Genomic DNA, 26,055 nt, shown 5'->3' on the forward strand with positions numbered 1-26,055 from the left:
TGTTTACAAAACTGAATTTTTCGAAAAACTAAGGATTTTCTTACCCCAGGAGTAGATTACCTTAGCCGTATTTGGCACAACTTTTTGGAATTTTGGATACTCAATGCTCTTCAACTTTTTATTTATTTGGCTTTTTAACTATTTTGATCTGAGCGTCACTGATGAGTCTTATGTAGACGAAACGCGCGTCTGGCGTATAAAATTATAATCCTGGTACTTTTGATAACTATTTGTGTGCTTTGTCTATATGCCTTTTTGTGTTTTTTTGTTACATTTTTTTTTAGTGATTATGATTATACCGTGACAATGTTGACTGTTAGGCAATTTCAAAACATTTTTTTTTTTCAGTATTAGTTATTTCTTTCTCTATCTTTATTGTATTCATGTAATTTCGATCGTGAAACACAGAGGGCGAAACGAACACACTGGAGAAAACAAATGGTTGAAATATATGTCATGGAAACGACTAATCATAGCGAATTTTGGAAAAAAATCGGACGTATTGGTGTTGGTACAGAACGAAGAAAACTTATATCTATGTCGGTTTATTGTCGGACGGAAGCATAGCCCATGGTCGTGAAGCAGTAGTTACTGAATGGAAACGTTCGTATTGTAGTTTATTGAACCCATAATCTGTCTATTCAGAATACGTAATGGAACAAAGACTTGATACCGAGATTGAAATGAATAATTAAATCAAAATTTTTGAAGTAATGAAAGCTGTTCGTAGCTTAAAGCGTAACAAAGACGTTGGCGTGGACGAAATACCGGCAGAAATCCTAAAAGTCCCAAGTTTACTAAACTTTTTACACAAACTTTTTAACAATTATTTTTCGAGTGGTGTTATCCCTACAACGTGGACAAAGGGAATTATAAACCCAATCCCGAAATCATCAACATCTAATCCGAAAGACCCCATGAGCTACCGAGGTATAACGTTGGTACCAGTGTGCTATAAACTATACTGTCATATACTTAATAACAGGTTAGTAAAATGGGAGAACGAAAATGACATTCTTCATGACAGTCAAAACGGATTCCGGAAATGGCGCAGTAAAATTGATCACATTAAATCGTTAACATTGATAATCGAGACAAGGAAATTGAAACGTTTATCGAATTTCATGGCCTTTATCGATTTTCGTAAGGCATATGACTGGATAAATCGAGCGATGTTATTCCAGAAACTATTCGACCTTGGTATATGTGGGAATATTTATAACGCTATTTTGTCTCTGTATAAGTCCGTGGAATGCTGTGTTCGCATTAGTGGACATCAGATAGACTGGTTTAACGTTCAATGTGGTCTTAAACCAGGCTGTTTATTGTCGCCATTACATTTCAACTTGTATATAAACAGATTAGCTACATAGATTGATTCACTAGATATTGGCATTGACATCGATGGGGAGAAAGTGTCAATGTTACTTTATGCCGATGATTTGGTGTTTTTATCAAACACAGAAACAAAACTACAAACATTACTTGATGCATTAGATTTATGGTGTACCGATAACAAGATGACAATAAACGACAATAAGTCAAATATAGTCCACTTTCGGCCAAATTCGGTCCCTAGAAGCCAAACAATCTTTCATTGCGGAAATCACATTTTACAGACAGCAGATGGTTACACATATTAGGCTTAGTTTTTACAGATCATAAGAACAGAACTACAACGTCATGGCAAAATACGTTGCAGCAGCAGCTAGTCGAGCACTTGGACTTGTAATTTCGAAATACAAGGGACCCCAAACGTTGCAGTTAACGGAGATTCAGGATGGTTACCACCGTTTGTGAAACAATAGCGGGTCACCATAAACTACTGGAATCGGTCACGATATATGGATGAGAATAGACTAAATAAGAAAATAAACAATTTGGCAGAGCAGAATTTCAGACGTCATCGAGTGTACAAAAACTAAAACTTTAGAACTTATAGTCAATTCGAATCATGTGGAATAGCGAAATTGTTAAATCACACTGATATCGATAAGCAGCAAGTTAACAATGCTATACATGTAAAACTTATGTCCGACTTTAAACAGAAATGGAATGAAGATTTGCATAAGGACACTACTAGACGAAATGGACCAGGAGGTAACAAACTACGAACATATAGAACATTTAAACAGGATGTATATACAGAACTTTACCTAGATAAACTTATACCATCGCACAGAAGAACTTACTCTCAGTTTCGCTGTGGTGTTGCCCCAATACGTGTGGAGACAGGACGCTACGAAAGTTTCCAAATAGATCAAAGAACTTGTTTTGTTTGTGACGATAAATTTGAAACGGATGAGCATGTATTGACTGAATGTCTGTTGTACGACGATCTTAGAGACGAACTGTATAAAATTTTAAACTTTGAAAACGAAAATTTTAGTCTATTGCCGCATTCATTGAAACTTTCATTTATTTTAGCGAGTGATAATATTAATGTGATACAAAAATGTGCCAAAACCTGCAAGCTTATTTTAGACCGTAGAAGACGTTTTTTATACCGATAATTGATGTAAATATGTTTTATGATTTAACTTTTGTTTTATAATAGCTTTTTGAAAGTTTGTAAATATTAGTTCCTTTTAATCCGTCTCTCATAATTCTTTTTAGAATGGCATTAATAATTTTAAAAAGGTTTACTTTTATAATGGGAAATGTGTTTAATGTATTATTGATGGTGAGACGTTAATAAATTATTATTGTATTGTATATTGTAATAATAATCAAATCATAGTAATCATTTGTAAATATCCAAAACTTGATTAATTTGTCTGAAATTGCCATCTCTGATTGACAAAAAAACATTGAACTTGAATATATACTTGATAATTTGAATTTTTTACTTAGCGTTGAAATTGTAAAAACAATTGTTTGTTTTAAAAATGTCTTTGTTAAATTTGTGATTTACTTAAGAAGAAACCCATGAATGGCAACTCATTTTAACAAGATTGAGTTGAAATTAAAAACAAATGTGATTTTTTTAAAGATTTATCAAACTAACATTGATTGAAACTTCTAAATTCCTTACTGAGTAAATTTGAAGGAAAAGAAACCCCGTCAATTTGGGATAGAATAAAAGGCTTTGTATGATCGTAATGCTAGATTAATATCTTTTCAGCTTTAGACTCAGAGTTATAATTATAAAAAAGAAGATGTGGTATGATTACCAAAGAGACAACTCTTGAACTCTTGACAAGAGTCCAAATGAAATAGAAAAGAACAGCTATTAATCATATTTAAGACAAAACCTTTTTTTCAAAGTTTACCAGTAATTCTTATCATATTCTACGTTTTATTGATTCTTACCCACGGGTATAGAACTATGATAACTTGTATTTGCCCCCTCCTGTGGCACTCTCCGTGCTCTATAGGGGCGCCCGATAAGCTGTATGTGAAGTAGAAATACGCATACATGCTCGTACATATAAGAATAGATAATTATTTTGATTAGATTGGTACACTACATACAATCTATGTTATACACGGAAGTTATACACCTTCCAAAAAACAAATGTCGTGCATTTGATAAATACAAGTTTGCTGCCTTTGTTTTATTCGATTTTTCTTCAAATTATTAAAAAAAAAGTATGTACATTTGTGTGATGAAATTAACCTTTAAGATTCTTCCGTATTAACCATTTTTCAAACCCAGTTCATATGATTCTAATCGTCGATAAATTGATGACCATCGAGTTAGCTAGTAAATCATTTGCGATAATTTTAGAGACACTTGAGTGGGTCCATTCATCGTTGGCCTTGAGTAATATGAGATTACACTACCTTAATTCTACTGCTACAAAAAAAAATATACTTCAAGTGATGATATCAAAAGACCAGAAACCGACACCTATGTTAATTTTATGTGCATGAAAGTGATACTACATGTATTTATCATGCTTTATTTTGGCATTTAATCCACACAGAAGATAGTATCTAACGAGTGATAACTCATCAATCAGCATGGATAACATATACACTGTGTGATTCAGATATACTTAAAACGGTAAGAATTTCTCTACGAAATAGTTAATAAAAGACACTAACAAATGAAATAGTGTTACCATCACTGGTGTGTTTTGGTTTTGGGCATTTAACTTTTAGATCTAACAACATAATGATAATTTCTTACATTTATGTCTCTGAAAAATGTAAAATATTTAATAACAAAAATATCAACTCGTGATCTTGAAAACGTAACAAAACAAATGGTTGTAGTACCTATTTACAATATCGATCAATATAGACTGCCTTTTGGATTCCTGTTTGAATTGTTTACTTTTGTTATTTCGGGGCCTTTGAAAGTTGGCTATGCGGAATGGGTTCTACTCAGTGTTGAATGCCATACGGTGACCTTAAGTTGTTAAGTTTTGTGTCATGTAATCACTTGTGAAGAGCTGTCTCGTTGACAATCATAGCACATCTATATTGTTGAGTTACAGTGATTGTAAACACAGGAGCTCCAAAACAAATAAATTATTTTTTTACGAAGTATCATCAGCTTATTATTATCATAATATTTATTATTATTATTATTATTATTATTATTATTATTATTATTATTATTATTATTATTATTATTATTATTATTATTATTATTATTATTATTATTATTATTATTATTATTATTAAAAACAGAAATAACCTTCGAATATATAAAGGGAATGATTTTGAAGTTCTTACCTAAAACCGTTTCTCCACATCCACCGTATGTCAATCTGAAATCAGCAGTGATATTATTGAATATGAATTATATATAGGACATCCTATTAATTAGTAATTGAATTCTATATTCAATTAAATAACAATAGTTTCACAATTTAACAGATTGCAGTGATTCGTTGAACAAGGTTGTAAATTATGACTTTGCCATTGATGAAGTCGTTTCTTTATTATTAAATCGATTATAATGTAATATAAATGCAATGTTTTTCCTTAATTCTAATTTTGTATTTCAAATTTCATGTTAAAATTCAAAATTTGATTACACCTACATCTGCATTGATAGGAAATTATATATGATATACAATTATTATTATATAATGATAAAACAATATGTGGTAGATAAAAATGTTATCTAGTGAAAATTTTGACGTAACAGTGCCATCAAAAGTTCGGATGGAAACCAATACACTGTACTTTACATTTCATTAATGATAATTTTACATTTTGTAGTGATAATTGTTCGGATTTTATTAAGAAATTTCAGTTTTTTTAATTAAAGTATGAGAGGAATCAAACCGTATCGAAATATTCCCTTAATATTTGCAAGACAATTGATTGAAAAGTTAGTGATTACCCAGAAACGAGTTTACGTTGTTTTTGCATTAGGGCTTCGTTTAAGAATATAAAAGCTCTTTGATATTTTGTAATTTTCTTTTAAATATCTAGATTTTGATTTAATGTTTGTTCTTGACTTATCTTCGAATTTCTTTCTGTACAAAAAAGTTTCAGAAGACGAAGCTCTTTCAATTGCTTCTTCTTAGTGTCGCAGTTGTAGAAAGCTGAAACCATACGCCTATAGCATGACACTACTTTAATATCTAATCATGATGTTATACAAATAACATAGGAATAACTAGTATTTGTGCGGGAAATAACATTCTTAAGAATATACAACACTTTTTTATACCAACAACTCTTTTTCTGATTAGATTTCCCATAAACATAGAAAAATAACGAAAAGAAGAAATCTAATTTGTTATAGAAGCCAAAACTGAATATATAACAAGAAAGATATAGTGTATGAGTGACAATGAGACAGTTAAACATACAAACCAGATAACAAAGATATGAACAATTACATGTACCATATTGTCTTCGACAATGAGCTTTACAAATACCAGGTCGTCAGATATAAAAAAAACCCTAGTATGAATAAGTATGGAATGAGTAAAAAGAGAAAAACTTTAACATGATTTATACTCCAATGATGATGCTTTATTTAAAAATTGGAGTATATCTCGTCAGTTCTGTGAATTATATTTCATCTTAAGGGGGTTCGCGGGTATAAATCAATTTTTTTTTTAATATAGATTTCGCTATAGTTTTTTACAAATGAACTTTATCATATACTTAATAGAAAAATTAAATTAAAAAATGGGGTCACCGTTCAATTAAGTTCGCAATCTGCCTCCGAAAGAAGCATACAATTTTGTTAATGCCCTTTTTTCTGTTGAACTAACAGGAGAAATATAATTAATATCGAAATAAAAAAATAACCTAATTACAGAAATCGGATAAATTTCACAATTATTTAGTTTATGTACAGCTTATTTGTAATCAATAATAAAAAATATAGGTCACCGATGTGTTAAAAAAAGATATTTCAATTTTAATGCCAAAAAATGGCATTTTTAAACAAAAGACAGATAATTTGGAGCTTTTTCAAAGATATAAACATTTTAAAAGTCATCTGGGGCCAAATCGAATCGATTGTTTTGGTTGATTTTTGTACCGTATCATAAATTAATATTGTAATAAATAAAATTTGTAATGAAAAAACAAATGTTTAATTTTTTGCTGAAAATTTTATACCCGCAAGCCTCCTTAAGAAGATATAACCAACGATTGGTTGTCAAAGTTATTTTTCCGATATAATCAGTACGCATTTGACATAATTGTTCTTTCAAGTAATGGTCTCACGGTTTGGTCGCTTGGTTGTCAATTAGCCGCCTTTGGATGTAATTAGATCATATATGTCATATATGTCATATTTTTTTCATTTGATAAAACGATAAGCATCTCATAATTAACACATTTACGATTACTTTTATTATAATGGTTGTATAAATACTCCTTTGATAAAAGATAGCGACTGGTTATAAATAGTATCGTCTGGTATCTTAGATCGTTCGGTTGTGCATGTCATATTCATTTTTTTAAGGAAATGTAATATGATGACAAAATACAAGAAAAGACAAAGGCTATCGATATAAACAACTATAGTACAACGTACGGCTTTTAACCATGAGCCAAATCCATATCGCATAGTAGGGTATTAAAAGCCCCGGCCTGACAAAAAGTCAAACAAATCAAAAGAGAAAACCGGATTTATGCTTAAACATTTTGCCATGTGATTAGGGACTTTCCGATTGAATTTTCCTCGGAGTTCAGTATTTTTGTGATTTTACTTTTTAGATGACAATTAGCAATCACCAGCAACTTCTGAACTATATTTCCCTCACTTTGAACAGGGACATAGCTAATGTAATGGGGAAAAAAACACGTCACTGACCTTGGACAACTCAAGATAAGAAGAAACTGTAATTATGAGGTGAAAGTGACGTGTCTCATCAGATGTACAAAAAACAAAAACACAAAGTATAGATCTGATAGAACTTACAGAAACAAAAAGATAATATAAACAAATTTCAATAAAGTGATGAACCATAATGTTACAAACACTAGACTAGTTATCAATCTATACACATTCAAATGGATAAGTGCAAGGACGTCAAAAGTTAAATCATAAAAATACTAAACTCTGGGGATAATTCAAAAAGGAAAGTCCCTAATCAAATGCCAAAATCAAAATCTTAAACATATCAAACAAATAAATAACAACTCTCATATTCCTGACTTAAAACAGACATTTTTCTAATGTAAAAAAAGGTGGATTGAACCTGGTTTTATAGCGCTAAACCTCTCACTTGTATGACAGTCGCATCACATTCCATTAAATTGACAACGATGCATGAATATAAAAAACAGACATAATGGATAAAAGGTAAAAATTAGGGGTACAGCAGTCAACATTGTGTTATAACCTTGATCACAATAAAAACAAACAAATATTTAACAAAGATCCATAAAAAGGCATATATCAAATTTAACAACCTCATTTATTGCTTTCTTATTTTTGTATTTTGTTTATGTATGCAAGGACGTAAAAAAAAAGTCTGAAAAAAGCATGCCCTTGTGCAATATCAATATTTAATTATTGACAGAAAAGGACACACGTATGAATTAGTCTATCACAAAACAATTTAGTATATACAGTAAATTGTTTTGCATCTTCCAAACATCTAATTTACCACAAGAAAATCCAATTACTTATGATCTATAATCAAGAGAAATAATAAGTATCTACGAAAAGACTTTTACAAGTAATATTCACGAGTATCGAAATTTCTTTCGAAATCTTTGTTTAATACAAACATGTTCTTTTTTGTTCTTCAAATTGAATGCGATTGACCCGAACAACCGTGGCTTTTTCTCAATGGTCTAATATTTGCTTTATAGTATATGCAATCCAATGGGAGTTTTAGTGTTCGTGATAAAAATGTGAAAGCGCTACTAAAAAAGCATTATTTGCATAATCAATTATATCTGAATTGAGCACTTTATATCTGCCTCCAAAGTTTTGATTCCGCAGCAAAAATATTTCATTCATAAGGTTAAATACTGCGCGATAGTTGAACAACATATGTCGATTTTTATCTTTTGTGTTACAAATGGTTTTGGAGTCAATTTGTTTTGAGAATGATCTATATAAAGTTAAAAGAAATGAAGAAACAATTGATTTACTCGCCTCTGAAACAATATTTGTTAATATATGTAATGCATGGATTTTAACATTTCAATAAGTTTGACGGTACCAATTTTACTTCATCGGATGCTTTCGACAGTGTTTTCTACAGGTAAAAAAATGCTAGTTCGATAAATGTGATTTTTTTCCGCATTATGAAATTACTTGAAAAAGGAATTACAGTGAATTCAGCTCAAATTAACCGTTAAATGATCAACCGGATTTTCAAAATTGTTCCTTTTTATCAGAGAGAACAAATATATATGTTCGGGACCATATTAACATTTGGACCGTACGCGTATGGTCATATTTTTCTTTTTCCATTTCTTTTAGATTCGTCTTTCTTGAATTTCTTCTAATTTCCAATTATTTTCATTTTACTGATGTGTTTATACTCTTATTCATTAGATCTAACAAGAACAGTGGTTTCTGCATAAGAATGAGGGACAGCATATATCAATTGCTGTAATTCGTATAAAGAGGGGCATGAACTAATTAACATTACAACAGTAAAATTATTTTTGAAATGATAATGAAATTTATTTTACAAAAAAAACCAAATTGAAACACCAAAATAAAGTGAAAAAGGAGGGTTCAACGCTCTAATTGCTTATGCGTATCCTTTGGAGGGTACCATTCCTAGTATGTTCATCTCTTCACAAAACATGCAACGGTCTGTAAAGAAATATTCCAAATCGTCTTCAGTATTATACCCAATAAAAGTGAGCAGACATACGGCCGCTTCGTCAACTACCTGACGACTGCTTGTCAACAATACTGTTTGTATAATTCTATTGATGTGCCCGCAATTCAAAGTATTACTTAGAAGTTGGTTTTGGTGGTATGTCGACTTCTAAATAAAGAGATCATGCATATTATTAAATCGTGTGATTACCATACATATGTAGAGCCACAGTCATCAACTATATATTTACATTACAATTGTTAACATATGATGTTCAATGTTGTACATAATATTAGAATATTTGTTTGATTTCCAGATAATATTTCAACCTAACCGAAGATAATTTTAGTTCTTAATCAATACTAATTGAATGTCAACCTTGTTTCCCATATACTATAAATAAACTCATCATAGATACCAGGATTCAATTTTGTATTTACGCCGCGCGTTTCGTCTACAAAAGACTCTTCAGTGACGCTCGAATCCAAAAGAGTTAAAAAGGTCAAATAAAGAACGAAAATGTCATTCGGGTATATAAGACTTTTGCATAATTTTTAATGATTTTTTCCTGAAATGTTATTAACTTTATCCTTAAACATCGCCAATATATAGTGAAGCAACAGCGGTGTTACAATGTTCAAATCTCATAAATCTATTGAGAAGAAAAAGATACTAGTGGGACAGTCAAACTCATAGATTGAAAATAAACTGACAACGCCATTGCTAAAAAATAAAGAGACAACCAGACAAATAATAGTACACAGGACACAACATAGTAAACTAAAGACTAAGCAACACGAACCCAACCAAAAACCTGGGGTGATCTCAAGTGCTCCGGAGAATAAGCAGATCTTGCGCCACATGTTACTCCCATCGTGTTGCTCATGCTATTACAAAGTCGGTAAATAGTCTAATTCAGTAGGTCACATTCGTGGTGAAAATGGAAGTTGATTGTAGTTACGACATTAAGAACATATCCGATATCATCTGTGAAACGGTTATTCCATAACGGTCAATCAACTCGTGATGGCGTCCGTTAAATCTACTTCAATATTTGGAACTCTTGGTTTAATAGCTTCCTTGTGAGCAGCAACCCTCTATCAAGGAAATCCTGATAGGAAATACAAGCCTGGGAATATCGTATTAATTGGGAGATATATACTCCGTATGCAGGCGCTGCTGGAATGTTGGTACATGAAAATGGAAAGTTCACAATTCGGAAGCTGAAATCATCTTTTGTCGTAAAGTTTTATTTTCAAACGACCCTCATTGTCAATTTTGTTTTAACCGAACATCATTGCCAATTTCTAGATGTAGGTCAAGATATGAGGCAGACTGAAAGTGCATCTGTTATATCCTTTATCTCTAGTTCGATGGGATAGATGCATTCAACGTAGTCACCAAATTTTGAATTATTTAGTGAGAGAACATCATCTATATAGCGGAAAGAAAAGTAAAAGGATATTGCGTACTTCTTTTTTTTCTTCCTAAGAAGTTCCTGTTGAAGTCAGCCTCATAACAATAAAGAAACAAGTCGGCAAGAAGAGGGGCACAATTGGTTCCACTTGGAATGCCGACAGTTGAAAAACACGTCATCCAAACGTAACAATCAAGAAATCAAGAAATCAAGCATCTTGATAATGTCAGTTTTAGAGAATGTTTTGTTTGAATTAAAGTGATTCTTTACAAAGTAGGTTTTGTCCCTCCCAAAGACAAGATACTTGTATCTACGTCGCCCTTCTTTTTTTGTGAAACAAAGCAATACATGCTTCAATTTGTCTTTTAGTTTTGAATGGGGAATAGAAAAGTCAAATGTTTTAATACCATTGCAAGAAGAGAGAATCTTAGATTGTATGTACTCTAAAAGATCTTTGGAAGTTTTCAGTATCCACATCTGATTCACGCCACCTCTAGAATAGGCAGTTTAACAATAACTTTGAAGAACAGCTTTGATTGCTCATAAAATAGATGTTAATAACTCTTAAAGAGGTTTCGTGGAGCACTTGGTAGAAATTTTAGTTGAAATGATAGGACATTTTTTGAGTGGGAACTCACTTTTGTCCAATTACTGTATAGTGGTAAATCTGGGTTCTTATAAAATATATACATCTAATGTATTTATTCTAAGGGATAATAAAATGGTTACATTATAAAATGACTACATTTATAGTGTTGAATTTTAGTGCTAATAATATGACTACAACATTTGGATCAATGCCACTGCTAGTAGACGTTTTGTATCTAGAAATATAACTAGCCCAATGGTCATAAATGTTTTGACATAAATTATAATTGACAACATCATTTTTTACATTTTCTGTCGCATACAATTAAATTATTAGACATAATTTTTCCGTCCCAGGCATAGACAGCCTTAGCACAACTTTCGCTTTTTTTAATGTTTTGTTTTCAATGATTGACTTCGTATTAGATTTTGTCTTTATACTGTTTTGATTCAAGAATCACTGATGATTCTTATGTAGATTCAAAGCAAATTTTGCTTGCTAAATTTAGGTGAGATTCGGACACAAGAGATTTTTACTCGTTTGTTGTGGGTTTTTTTACCCTTATCAATATTTTTATAATTTTTTACTTCATTGCGACAGTGTATACACTATACGGTATGAACCATCAACTTAAAAAAATATCTTATTTGTCAATATTTCTTAACTATAAACAATTGTCATATAAGTAAGAGAGCTAGCTATCTGAAAAACCATATTCAACTCGGAAATATAACTTCTTTGGGAAACTCCTGCGCAAAGTCAGGTAGTGACATTCGTACTGTCGGTTTTCGAGGATATACTTCTTTGGTATCCAACTGTTGTGATTCGAGCATCAATGGTGAGTTTTTTTAAACTGAAACACAAGGCCGGTTTTCCAAATTATAAAACTTACATCTTTGATGTGTTTTTTAAATACAAAAGTAAAGTACGATACCCGAATAAGTTTGTTACAATCAAATAATCGTTATGTTTTTGGGAATGTAACTAGTATATAATACTTATAATGCATTATCAAAAACACGAGAGTTAACATTTGAGCGGAACTTATTCATATGTCTACCATGCTACATCCGCACGGTCCATTTGAAAACCAAACATGATCAACATGTGTTTAGTCGATTGATATCAATTGTTGAATGCACAAAAAAAAATCGTTTGATGGAAATCTTCTTTTGTTTTCTAGAATGTTTCTATTAATTAAAAAACTTAATCGTTAGAACATTATTGAAAAGTAAATTCAGATATTGTTTCGACTATTACCTTCGGAAAAGCGTTTTATATAAGAATTCTATGATGACATAGATAAATATGAACAAGGCATATTGACATTACCAATCAAAGTTTTCTTGTCACATTAATCAGATTCAGAGTAATCGTAATCAAAGTTCTATGAATATTATTTAATTACTCTCAATCGGTTTACCCTTTTGAAATACTGGTGGATATTTACAAAGACGATTGACATCCATAGGTTTATCGATCCTGTTCTATGAATATCTATGATAAGTCCATAATTGTCAGTTATTTTGTTTTCCGAATGTAAATTTCAAATAATATAATAAGCATTGAAAGTGTAGACCGCATGGCAAAATAAATATGATTATACTGGTAAATTCGAAAATGTATTTATTTTGTTCCTTTAACATCACTTTATGGCATACGTAGATTTTATCTGGTTTAAACCACGTGACTTTGTTATATATCTTACAGTACATTTATGTAATCTATACAACATAGTAAATATCAGCGAAAATAGTTACCGATAGGCTAAAATCATGAATCGACGATAAAGACAAATCAAGGTAACAAAGACAAAATGCCGGAATCGATTCAACTCCAAAAGGACAGATTTTTTTTATTAATATACAAAAACAGTTTAGATGATTTTACGATTCAAATGTTTACCTTCAAAAGAGAAAAGTTGGAAATCCGAATCTTAAAAGAAAATTGCATGAAAACAGAGACTTTACATTGACTTGAGTTGTAGCTACGCTTTTGGGGAATTGCAGCTACTTGTAATCACTGTGAAAAAACATTGGCAAGTATTGAAGTTCTTACCATTCGCCTGAAACTCACATAATTAAATTAAATTGAAGAAGGGCGAAAACAAAATATGTTTACAGATTTTAAACATGATATACAGTCCAAGAACTAGATACTAGTAATTGATGTCTAATAAACACTTTTCACATTTTTGATTTGTTGTTTTATATTTCGCCATATTGGGAGCGATCAATTCTATTGAGGTGTATTGGTGTACTGTCGTAAATTAATAAAAGTTGTGTCCGTTGTTATTCTGTTGTAAACATGTAATATACTATTATATTATTCATTTATGTATTTCTCTGTCCTGAGTTTTCTTTCATTTATTTGTACTGTACTCCTTTCACCCAATGTTGTCATTTTAACGATATTTAACATTGCCATATAAAAGGGAAATTTTGGTAGACATAAAACCAAGTTGAATCTATCATTTTTTCTTAAAATGTCCTGCAACAAGTCAGGAATATGACAGTCCGTGTCTATGTATGTTTGGGGTGTTTTTTGTAGCAGTTCAGTGTTTCTGTTGTTCCGTTGTTTTCCTCTTAAAGTTGATGTGTTTTCCTTAGGTCTTGTTTGTGACCCGGATTTTTTTCTTCGCTTAATCGATCTATTATTATTAAAAAACGGTATACTACTGTTGCATTTATTTATAGCTGCATGACTTAATGGTTTGGGTTCGGTAATTAATGAAGTCCGTGCAGTGACATACAATTGCTTAAATTGGATTCATTTTGATTTTTTGTCGTCTTATTGGCAGTCCGACCACAAATCCTCATCTCATTATTATAGAATGTAATTCATATAAACATATTCTCACAATATTACCTTGTGAATAATAAAATAATAACTTCATATACAAAATTTCGTTTACAGACTTTATTTGTACAATAATTACATAAATCACATAATTAATATGTAATTAACAGTATTTCAACACTATAAAATACCTCTTGTTTCTTTTTCGAAGATCTCATATAATGTCTCCATGAAAAAATATACTCCCCATGCTATTCTTATTTTCATAATGAAAATCCTGGATTGTTAACTGCAGGTATTAATAAGACTTTGCCAGACAGTGTCATTAGTAACAAAGTCTAAAACTGCGTGGATCAATGATAGATAGATTCTACACAAAAGTAGCAAGTATATACTAGTAATTTAAATCACGTGCATATATAAAATATCCTTTAAGAGTTTGTTCATCCATTGAACCGGTTGGGTCTGACCTACTCTAGTATATAGGCATTCTATTAACAGGACCTCCATTGAATATAGAGTCTTAAACAAGCATTTGATAGATGCTGAATTGGTTCTGTTGGTTCTTTATAACAGGAAAAGGAATATTTTTTATGGATTTGTAGACCATAAACTGAGAAATTTCTCAAAATTGTCTGCAGTTGTTGGATTATTTTGCATCATAAGTGCTTTATTATCTTGCTTTTGTTTGGAAAATGTCCGTTCGATCGTTCTTGGGTCAATTATAGTCGCTTTATATCGATGTTTTATCATAGGCACTTGTTCTTCATTTAAGGGTGTCAAAGCTAGTGTTGTAGGGTCTACTGAAGATGGTATTTGGTCAATTGTTGATCCAGGTTTGTCAAGATTTCTTGTAACTTCATTTTGTTTGATGGTTCTGGGGTCCACCATGGACACTTTGTATCGACGTTTGATAATTGGAGCTGGCAAATCATTTAAGTTAGGAAAACGTTCAACTGTTTTATGATCATTTATGGTAGATTGCGGATGATCAATTATTGATCCAGGTTTGTCAAGATTTCTTCTAGTTTCTTTTTGTTTGATGGTTCTTGGGTCAACGATTGACACTTTGTATCGGTGTTTGATAATTGGCGCTGGCAAATCATTTAAGTTTGTTAAACTTTTGATTGTTTTATGATCAGTTAATGTAGATTGCGGATGGTTTATGTTGGAAACCGGTTGATCCATATTTTTTGTAGATGATGCTTGATCACCAGTGATCGGATCTTCTTTTGACACTTTGTATTGTTGCTTTGTAAAAGGTTTTGGTTCTTCATTTAAGTTTGTCATCCTTTCGATTGGTCTGGCATTGACTACTGGTGAGGGCGGATCAGGGGGTACTTGTGTAGGTTTATTAAAATTATTTGTCGTTTTTTTGCGGTTTATTGTTCTTGGATCAATTATAGAAACTTCATAGCGGTGATTTATTACAGGTGCTTGTTCCTCATTTGAATTTGTCAATATATTTGCTGGATTGGCATTCTGTCTTAACTCTGACATCAGTTCCCTAAATAAACTGTTGAATATTGAATTCCAGTAGTATTCATTCCGGTATGTTCTTTGATCAGTATGCAATTGATCTAAATGTGTTTTTGGATCAACGAATGACTGAGTGTAGAACATATCGAATAATGGTGTTTTGTCCAACCGTGGCGTTATATGTGCCTGCAGTCCACCGAATGCTTGGACCTAAAGAGACCAGAAAATATATATTTTATGGAGGTTTTAAGCTACAAGGTTGCAACCTTGCATCTCATACACACATTCTGTATTGATTGCTTTTTTGTGGACTATATATTAAATTTTGTTTGTAAGAGATACTCATTCGACACACATTGTTTGTTTGTAAATCCATTATTCATTTCTTCGTGCTCTCTTTCGTGACTTTATCATTTATCCGCACAAATGAATCAATGACAAACTATATGTTGTACCCTAGGTATTTAATTTTGTACATAATTTTAAAAAAAAACGACGTTTCACAGTTAGTATTGCATGCACAATCTTTGTGTAGAAGGATATTCCACAGTTTCATCAACAAAAAAGCATGTTTGTTTTTCACTTTTCATTTCATGTATATTTATCATGTTTTTGTACTGTTTTTTTTTTTTTTTTGTATTTGTATCTCTTTCTTTTTTTAGAAATTGCTGTTTATAGCCGATATTATTCATTCTCAATTAGACTCGGAGTGAGTTTAAGGTTACCATATTGTAAAGTCATCTTTTTGTTGAAGAATGTATGTTGACCCTAATATTAGTTTTTTTACTTTGTTGTTTTGTTGATGTCAGATCTCTGTGATCGCCGTCATTTTAATAAAAAAAAAAATGTTTTTTTTTTGTTAATTATTATTTATTCATTTGTTGTTCTTGTTGGTTGGTTATTTGTTATTATTATTTTGCTGTTTCACATACCTTCGTATTTGTTAAACCATTATTTTGCAGTTGGTCATGATTAGATCTCGTGTTTAAAACAGCACCATCAACCAAAAGTATAACACATAGAGTGACTAAAGGCTGCAATTTTGCTTCCATAATCTGAAAGGAAAAACAGATTTGACTTTTAAAAAATCGCTCCCACCAGAATTCAGTTAAAACGTAATCTTGAAGTGTTGTCATATATGTTTGACAATTAATTTCGTTTCAAACTACAGTATGTTTAATTACATTTGAGAATGGAAATGGGGAATATGTCAAAGAGACTTCAACCCGACCAAAGAATAGACAACAGCCGAAGGCAACCAATGTGTTTTCAACGCAGGGAGAAAATCCCACACCCAGAGGTTGTCCTCTGCTGGCCCCTAAATGAAATTGTGTAATTGGACGTCACACTAAACTTCAAAACATATACCTTTCCCCATTTGAATTAATGAATGCAGGTAAATTAACTGTTACCAGAAGTCGCAGTGTTCTGAAAACCCAAATTACAATGAACTTAAACTTGATGGTAGAGCTAGAACGATATCATACACTTTACCAATCTGTACAAATAGAGTGTGAAAGTGATATAATGTTCAACTCCAATTAAATGTATCTCTCATAACAACTAACTCTATTTTTTTAAATATTTTCCCGGTAAAGAACATGCAAAACTTTTAACCAACAGTGTATCTTTTAACTCCAAAAACAATTTTTCAAACAATCAACATTTTGACAAAATAAGTTTTTGGGTAGTCAGTAAGCTATCATAGGATGTCTGAAATTATTCAACAATTTTACACATTGTTGCAAATTGTTGATATACAACGGACTATTATTTACGTATTTAAAACGCTGTATTTAGTGTTCCGGTATCTCCTGTGACAGCTACAGGCATTAATTCTAGTGCATTTCATAGGTTTTTTTTAATGAAAATAAAACGATTATTCATCAAAAGTTATAAGAATTGACAAACAAAGAAAAATGTCTTAAAATTTAGAGGAAAAAATGCCTTGTGTACCTTAAACTAACTTACCTTCTTAACTAAAGTATTAGACTGATATATGAAACTAGTGAAATCCTGTTTAAATAGTCCACTTCGTTGATAAAGCTGAAACATCGTGAAATACTAATATTTTTCGTCATTTCCGAGGTAAATAATTAAGAAAAAAGTCGCACGATAGTGTTCGCAAAAAGTTGATCATTATTAATTTCGGAAGACATTGTTTTAGGGGATGTCATGTTTTTTTAGTATTAGGATATACAAATCTAATATTAGTAAACAAAGTGTATCCTTATACAATAAAAGGAAATGACATTTGAATGAGTTTTCTATGATTTGTATGCAAAACGTTTAAATGTAAACACTTAAAACTAAATGATCACTACACCCACTACTGGTTTAGCACAAAACAACTGAGAAATTAATTCATTTTGTACTATAAACACTAATTAATAAGCTTACCCTTTTCTATGGTGTTTTATGAATTGTTGTTAGATTTGATCGTTTTTCTTGTGAAGCTTAAAAAACAAAGCAAATATCACTCTTGCCTTTAGTGAATCGGATATCAAGTGTTTTCAGTACAATGATAGCTTATTTTTACCTGGACGTCATATATATACGGTATACTATATGTATAGTTTTAAACATTCCTTTTCTGTTAATAATAGTACAATGAACTACATCTAAAATAGGTATAGCCCTTCCTATTTCTAGGTTCCCCATTCTTAATTGTTATATTTCAACGGTACATATAGGTCGACCTAAAACGCTGACATTCAACTGTCGCATCTGCTGAGAACAAACCTGATGTTAATTCAACAGTGATTGAGACTTTTTTGTTTCATTCAATGTCTTTAAAACATTAAAGAGAGCGCTCTGTAAAATTATCTTAATTTATGTTGAAATTGACTTTTGCTCAAATGCACCCTGGAAGTGTATTGCGGCAAATGTTTAGAAGGTACCAATAGTTGATGCCTTAAAGAAAGTGCTTGCTACCAATTCATGCAAACAATTTGATCGAACATATTGATAATGATCAAATCACATTCTACAACTGACAGTGTGACTCATCTGCAGAAAGTAACCAAAGTCGATGGCTAAAAACAAAATCTCTACTCTATACTTGTGCATAATCTTATAAGATCATGAAATCTATGATCAACCGGCAATGATTAACATCGGATATGCAGTATATTTTCTTGCTGAGTGTATGCTTAGCAGAGTATGAAAATTCCTCCTTAACAACAAATTGAGGTTTTTTAAGAAGTTAGGCCACACTTTCACTGATATGTTACTTACTATGCCAAGTCTCACATAAACGAAGCTCTAAACACAAGTGTACTTAAATGATAAAAACAAACAATAAACAATGTCATTTCAAGGTAGAACATAAACGAATGTCAGTATATGACGTGCATCTTTATTAGTGACGTAGGTATTTATAAAGTGTCAACAATGTGATGAATGTGTGGTAGATATGTGTTTTTTGCGTAGTTTACCTTCTCTCAGAAGATCGATTGGTTATATGTATATACTTGTTCTTTTAATATATCCTGTTTAGTTTAAACATATTTGTTTATAGTGGATTGGGAAACAAGTTATTGTAACTTATATTAATTCCTTTCCATTTTGCAGCTGCGAGTTCTGTCTTGTAGCGGCTTTAGCCTAGTCTTTTTCGAAATCTACAAGGAGTGTCTTTTACGTGCAAGAATAATGGCTCTCTCTTAACACGGGTCAGTCATTTATAGTCCCCTTCTGATGGGCTATCGTCGTTTCTGATAACCATACTCGCAAATGGTGTCGAGGGAGAGCCGAAAATTCAGTATCTGTAATTTTCTGCCTGGAACGGGGATCGAACCAGAAACCTTTTATCAGTTATTAGTTATATGCGCTTACCACTACACCACGGCTCTCCATATCTTGTTTATTGACATACAAAGAAAATGGCTATCTCGTTTTGCTGCAATTGATATTTTTAAATTAAAAAAAAGAACACATAAAATACTCAAAACAATATAAAGTCAACTACGTATGGAGACCCAATCCTGTAACGTGCAAAGTTTTCAGCTGAAATTTCACGGAAATGTATGAAGTAAATCAAGCCTATGCACAAGCCTATGCCGACACATTTTCCTTCCCGGTTGATGATACCGACGTGCTAACAGTCTTTCAGCAGTGACTTCATATAAAAGTGAAATGAACAATTTCTTCAGCGATCGATTTCTAATTTTTGTTAAGTTAACATGCCTCAATGCCATAAATTTAGCGCCATTTGACATTGTTATTATGTAACCGTAACCTGATTTTAATTACAATGTACGAAACATGTAATCGTTCATGCATAACCGGCGTTTTAAATTTGCGACAATTTGCACTTCATTTGCACATAAAGTAAAATCACAAAAATACTGAACTCCAAAGAAAATTAAAAACGGACAGTCCCTAATCAAATAGCAAAATCAAATGATAAAACACATCAAACTGTCATATTTCTGACTTGGTACAGGCAATTTATTTTTTTCATTTACGCTAACAGTGTTTTCTTCGTTTGCGCCAAATTACAGGTAAACACTAGTCAAGAGACAATAAGTTGTGCAGAATTTATTGAAAAAATAACAAAAATCAAGTAAAAATTAATAATTAATAAGTCAGGGATTTCTTTGCAACAAGCTATTTAAACTTTTATTGAATTATTTTATAGATACATAGATTTTGTTTGGAAGTTTTGTTCTATACTTTTTTTGATTTTTTTTATGAACACGGATAATCATATCCTTATTTTTTCGAGGATGTTGGATCTTGCCCTTTGTTGAAAGCCGTACGATGACCTTTATTTGCCTACATCCACGTCATTCGGACTCTGGTGAATAGTGCTCTCATCAGCAATCATATTTCATCTCATTTCCTTTATATATATATCGCCAATGGCAGTCAACAGGGTTTAAGAATATCAGTTGTTCGACCTGTTAGTCAACTGCGTTTTGTTTAAATATACTTTTTCACTTTTTTGGTCTTTTGGAAAATGTTGTTTGTGCTGTATTTACACCCTTCTACAACGAAATTTGTTTTACATGCACACGTATAAAAATTGCGGTTTTTATCCAACGCATTCATAGGTTTGAACGTAGTTTTCAATTTAGACTCGAATATAGCATACAAAATAAAATTTTGAGTTCCTGCCTGAGCAGGTCAGCTTGCAACCTTCATTTAAAGGAAGAACCTGCCTGCCCGACAATGCGCCAGCCAGGAAGTGGAGTGTCTCCACAGAGAGGATGAGAATAGACATCTCATCTGCAGCCGGGTTGTGCAAGGTCTGCATCAGGGGATAGCCCATGTGGTGCTATTACAAGTAGTAAGTAGCATGGTCTATCAAACTGGCGCTGGAATAATTTTGATCAAATTTGTCCCCGAAATGCTTGGGGATGAATGAAATTTTAGAAATGACCAGTGATAAAATTCCATCAGGGAAAAATAATAAGAAAAGAAAAATAATATATATCACTAGTAAAATGCTGAAATGTTTCTCTTGTCATGAAACATTATTGAAGGTGTTAGGAAGGTGGATGGAGGGTGGCAGAGATATACATATATTAATTTACAGTGATTGTATGCTTCTAAAAATAGATTAGCATCCTGTAATTATACTGAAGAGATGAGTAGATGATCATTTCTGTACACTAAAAAGAATACTTCGTGTATTGTATCAGAGATCCTTGTTTAATTCCTACGACAAGGTAACACCTCCCGAAACGAAAGCTTATTTTTATAAGCCAGAGTTAGAGGAGGGGGTAAGGTCTCTGCAAAATGCTAGGCGGTGTTATCGTAGAAGTTAGAAATAAAAAGTACAGGTTCCAGCCCCGGCGCCGGGGAGGAAGTTACGAATCAAATCTACTCTAACATCGTTAGGTTGATTTTCTAGGCACTTTATATATATATATATATAGTGTCTAAAAATAGCAACAATCAACATTCAATCTATCTAGGTGTGGATCAGTTTGTAAATAAACTGATGCAGTTACTAAATTAACTTATATAAGTGTCTAAGAATGTAACTTTAACACACTAATGAGTGTTATAAAACATATTTTTGCCGTTTATTGTACATAACAATTTTTAAATCTAAACAAATAGTTGTTTTAGTTAAATAGAATGAAATTCATGATTTATTCCTTTGGTTTTGGGTAGAACTGTTTTTCATCCCTCTCATTAAGTCCATCAGGTTCAAGAGTACGTAGCTGATGCATCCAGAACCTTTCTCTCTGTATTCTCCTGTCGGAGTCCCAATTTTGGTTTACCTTAATTATTTGAAAGGTGATATTATCAAAAGTTTGTCCTGTTCTTAAGAGGTGTCTCGTAATTGGACAGTTTCTTCCTTTAGTATAGAACGACCGATGATTGTTAAGTCTGATGTTGAATTTAGTTTCTGTTTCACCAACATACTGCAGCTTGCAAGTTCCACAAGTAAGAATATAAATACTATTTTCCGTTTTGCAATTAGATGTAACATAGATGTTGTATCGCTGCTTTGTTACTGTGCTGCTGAAGGAGTGGTCAGTGTTTGCGGCTTTACAGCACGTACAATTGCTTCAACCGCATTGTATGTAACACCCAAATTAAGAAGTTTCTTGTTTCTTTACTTTTGATGTCACAAGTATGTCTTTGAGATTTTTGGGTCTGCGATAGGCAATAACAGGAGGTGATGGAAATATTTCTTTTAAGGAAGAGTTATTTTCGATAAGACGCCAGTGCTTTCGGATAGTAGATGAAATATTTGTCAAATCGGGATGGATATTACAACAAACGGAATTCTATCTGCACGGGTCGTCTTATCTTTGTATTTCATGAGGCTAGCTCGATCTTTTTCTTGGGCTTTATCAAAAGCGTCTGTGATGTTTTTGGTTTTGTTTCCTCTTGATTTCAGCTGTGTTTTTAGTTGTCCCAAACGATAGTTAAGTTTGGATCCCGAGGAGATTCGCTTTAGTCTGATGGCTTGACTGTAAGGTATACTCCTGGAGCAGTGTTTCGGGTGACACTTTTTTGGAGAAAGGAACTGGTGTTTATCAGTTTTCTTTGTGTGGAGATCAGTTGTCATGACCCCGTTTTTAACAAATGTGGTGGTGTCGAGAAAAGCAATTTTTCGCTTGAAAATTAAGATGTAAATTTAATGATGGAACTGATTACAATGATTTAAGAAATCATGCAAATGTTCTGCAGTATCGTTCCATTTCATGCCAATATCATCAATAAAACGGAGCCATGACAAGGGTTTGTATGGCACACTCAAAAGGATGCGTTCTTCGGGATCCCCCATAAAAATGTTGGCAAAAGAAGGTGCCATTTTTGTTCCCATACTAGTTCCGTCAATCTGTAAAAAGTGCTTGTCGTTGAAAATGAAGTTGTTATTTTTAAGCACTAGCTTGAGCAATTGAACTAGACAGTATTTCGAGTATTCCATACTTTTTCACACGCGGCTATTCCTTCATCTTTTGGAATATTTGTGTATAAAGAACACACATCCATTGACACCAAAATTGTGTTGTTACGAGACAACTCTTAAGAACAGGATATACTTTTGATAATATCGCCTTACAAATAATTGAGGTAAACCAAAATTGGGACTCCGATAGGAGAAAACAGAGAGAAAGGTTCTGGATGCATCAGCTACGTACTCTTGAACCTGCTGGACTTAATGAGAGCGATGAAAAACAGTTCTACCCAAAACCAAAGGAATAAATCATGAATTTCATTCTATTTAACTAAAACAACAATTTGTTTAGATTTAAAAATTGTTATGTACAATAAACGGCAAAAATATGTTTTATATAGACCATCAATCAATATGTTAAACTTTTACACGAATTTTGTGAAGCTCAAGCTACAAAGATATTTTTTGTCATGCACCCGATTTCACCTAGATAGATACACACGCCCGATGAAGCTAATTTGTTTAGCGAAATATTGCGTGAATAATATATAAAATATAACAACTAATTTTATAACACTCATTAGTGTGTTAAAGTTACATTCCTAGACACTTATATATATATATGTCTAAAAATAGCAACAATCAACATTCAATCTATTTAAGCGTGTATCAGTTTGTGAAAATAAACTGCTACAGTTACTGAATTAGAATTATATAGATGTCTAAGAATTAATATAACTTAAACACGCTAATTAATACATTAAAAGTTCTATTAGATTTTAAATAGAAATACGCAATATTTTGCTAAACAAATTAGCTTCATCAGGCGTATGCATCTCTCAAGGTGAAATCGGATGCATGACAAAAAAATATTTTTGTAGCTTAATCTATACAACATTTGAGGAAAAGTGTAACATATTGATTGATGTTGCAAAAAATATTTTTGTAGTTACAACTACTTGAAGTTGGAATAAAAGTTTAACACATTTATAGATGTTCGATTGTATGAATTTCTATAAATTAATTTGTATGATTTCAAGATAATTATGGTTTTGATTTGCTTTTAAATCTTTTTTCGTCTCTCTCATTGAGTCCATCAGGTTCAGGAGTTCGTAGCTGGTGCATCCAACATCTCTCTCTTTTTTGTCTTCCTTGTGTATCCCAATTTTGATTTTTCTCAATGATTTGAAATGTGACGTTTTCAAAATCATGTCCTGCTCTTAAAAGGTGTCTTGTAATTGGGCAGTTCCTTTCTTTTGTATAAAATGACCGATGGTTATTTAGTCGGATGTTAAATGGTGTTTCTGTTTCACCAACATATTGTAATTTGCAGGTTCCACACGTTAGAACATAAATGCAATTTTGCGTTTTGCAATTTGATGTTATAAATATGTTGTATTTTTCCTTTGTGACTATGCTGACGAATTGGGTTTCGATGTTGGCGACTTTGCAGCACTTACAATTGCCCCTTCCGCATGGTTTATAACCTCCGATTGTTGATATCTCCTGTTTATATACTTTGAATGTTACTAGAATATCTTTGAGGTTTTTGGGTCTGCGGTAAGCCATAACGAGAGGTGATGGAAAAATCTCTTTTAAGGAAGGATCATTTTCAATAAGACGCCAGTGTTTGTGGACAATTGATGAAAGATTTGTCAGGTGAGAATGAAAGCTAACAACAAACAGGATTGTATTTGTCTAGGCCGTCTTTTCTTTGTATTCAAGTAGGTTTGTTCGATCTTTTTCTTTTGCTTTACCGAAAGCTTCTGAAATAGTTTTGTTCTTATAACCCATTGAATTGAGTTGCTGTCTGAGTTGCCCCAAACGATGGTTTAATTTTGATTCCGATGAACAAATCCGTTTTAACCTGATGGCTTGGCTGTACGGAATGCTCCGGGAGCAGTGTTTCGGGTGACAACTCTTCGGAGAGAGAAATTAGTGTTTATCAGTTTTTTTGGTGTGAAGGTCGGTTGTCATGACTCCGTTTTCTAAAGTTATGGTGGTGTCGAGAAACGCAATTTTCTCATTTGAAACTTCAGATGTGAACTTTATCGATTGATGAAAGTTGTTACAGAAATCGAGAAATTCTTGCAGACGTTCTGCAGTTTCGTTCCATTTGATGTCGATGTCATCAATATAACGGAGCCAAGACAAGGGTTTGTATGGTACATTCGAAAGGATGCGTTCTTCGAGACTCCCCATGAAAATGTTGGCAAAAGAAGGTGCCATTTTGGTTCCCATACTGGTACCGTCAACCTGCAAGTAGTGCTGGTCGTTGAATACAAAATTGTTGTTTTCAAGCACTAGTCTCAGCAACTGAACCAGACAGTCTGTTGGGGGATGTTTATCCTTACGATTGTTCCATACTTGTTCACAAGCGACTATTCCTTCATTTTTGGGAATATTTGTGTATAAAGAAGACACATCATCGATACCAAAATTGTGTTGTTTGGTGAGGGATTTAATGAATCCATTTTCTTCAAATAATCTGTAGTATCTTGAATGTAAGATGGCATTGTTCTAACATGTGGACTAAGATGGTAATCCACGAATTCAGATATTTTTTTTCGGTTGGATGGATATTTGCAGATACTATCGGTCTTCCCGGAATCCCTTCTTTATGAAGTTTTGGGAGCAAGTGAAATCGACCGGCTGTGCAGTTTTCATCAGAGCGTAGATAGTCGTACGTGTCGTCATCTATGTGTTTTTTGCTGTTCATGTCTGAAAGGACCTCATTAATTTGTTTACTTATTTCTTTTGTAGGATCACTTTCTAAATGTTTGTTAAGAGTTATCAAAGGTACCAGGATTATAATTTAGTACGCCAGACGCGCGTTTCGTCTACATAAGACTCATCAGTGACGCTCATATCAAAATATTTATAAAGCCAAACAATTACTAAGTTGAAGAGCATTGAGGATCCAAAATTCCAAAAAGTTGTGCCAAATACGGCTAAGGAAATGTATGCCTGGAATAAGAAAATCCTTAGTTTTTCGAAAAATTTAAACTTTTGTTAACAGGAAATTTTTGTATTTGAAAGCTGACGATTCCCTTCTTCAATGTAGTCGGTTTTGTTGATCACTACAACTGCACTTCCTTTGTCTGCTTGTTTTATAACAATATCATCACGGCTTTTTAAATTATAAATGGCTTGGCTTTCTTGTTCAGAGAGATTCCGTAAACGTTTGCCA

At 32.4% G+C, this 26,055-nt stretch overlaps 2 protein-coding genes across 4 annotated transcripts in view; both read right to left on the reverse strand.

Moving 5' to 3' along the window:
* Nucleotides 1-4,799, reverse strand: part of LOC139523882 (uncharacterized) — a 31,650-nt gene extending 26,851 nt beyond the window's left edge. Inside the window, exon 1 of one of the 2 annotated variants that reach the window (XM_071318252.1) lies at nucleotides 4,687-4,799. The gene's annotated coding sequence lies outside the window, so the exon portion shown is untranslated. The remainder of the gene's footprint in view (nucleotides 1-4,686) is intronic. The other variant, XM_071318253.1, reaches the window with a different exon arrangement.
* Nucleotides 4,800-14,128: 9,329 nt separating this feature from the next.
* On the reverse strand, nucleotides 14,129-18,028 carry LOC139523884 (uncharacterized). Of its 2 annotated transcripts, none has more exons than XM_071318256.1 (3): nucleotides 17,903-18,028; nucleotides 16,435-16,557; nucleotides 14,129-15,712 (listed from the first exon to the last, which is right to left on the reverse strand). In XM_071318256.1, the coding sequence occupies exons 2-3, from the start codon at nucleotides 16,552-16,554 to the stop codon at nucleotides 14,615-14,617; spliced, it is 1,218 nt and encodes a 405-aa protein (XP_071174357.1). In that variant the 5' UTR covers nucleotides 16,555-16,557; nucleotides 17,903-18,028; the 3' UTR covers nucleotides 14,129-14,614. The 2 variants fall into 2 exon arrangements, with proteins under 2 accessions (XP_071174357.1, XP_071174356.1); XM_071318255.1 differs by lacking the exon at nucleotides 17,903-18,028 and adding an exon at nucleotides 17,474-17,851.
* Nucleotides 18,029-26,055: the final 8,027 nt, after the last annotated feature.

This window comes from Mytilus edulis, chromosome 5, assembly GCF_963676685.1.
Source record: "Mytilus edulis chromosome 5, xbMytEdul2.2, whole genome shotgun sequence".
Taxonomy (NCBI): Eukaryota; Metazoa; Mollusca; class Bivalvia; order Mytilida; family Mytilidae; genus Mytilus; species Mytilus edulis.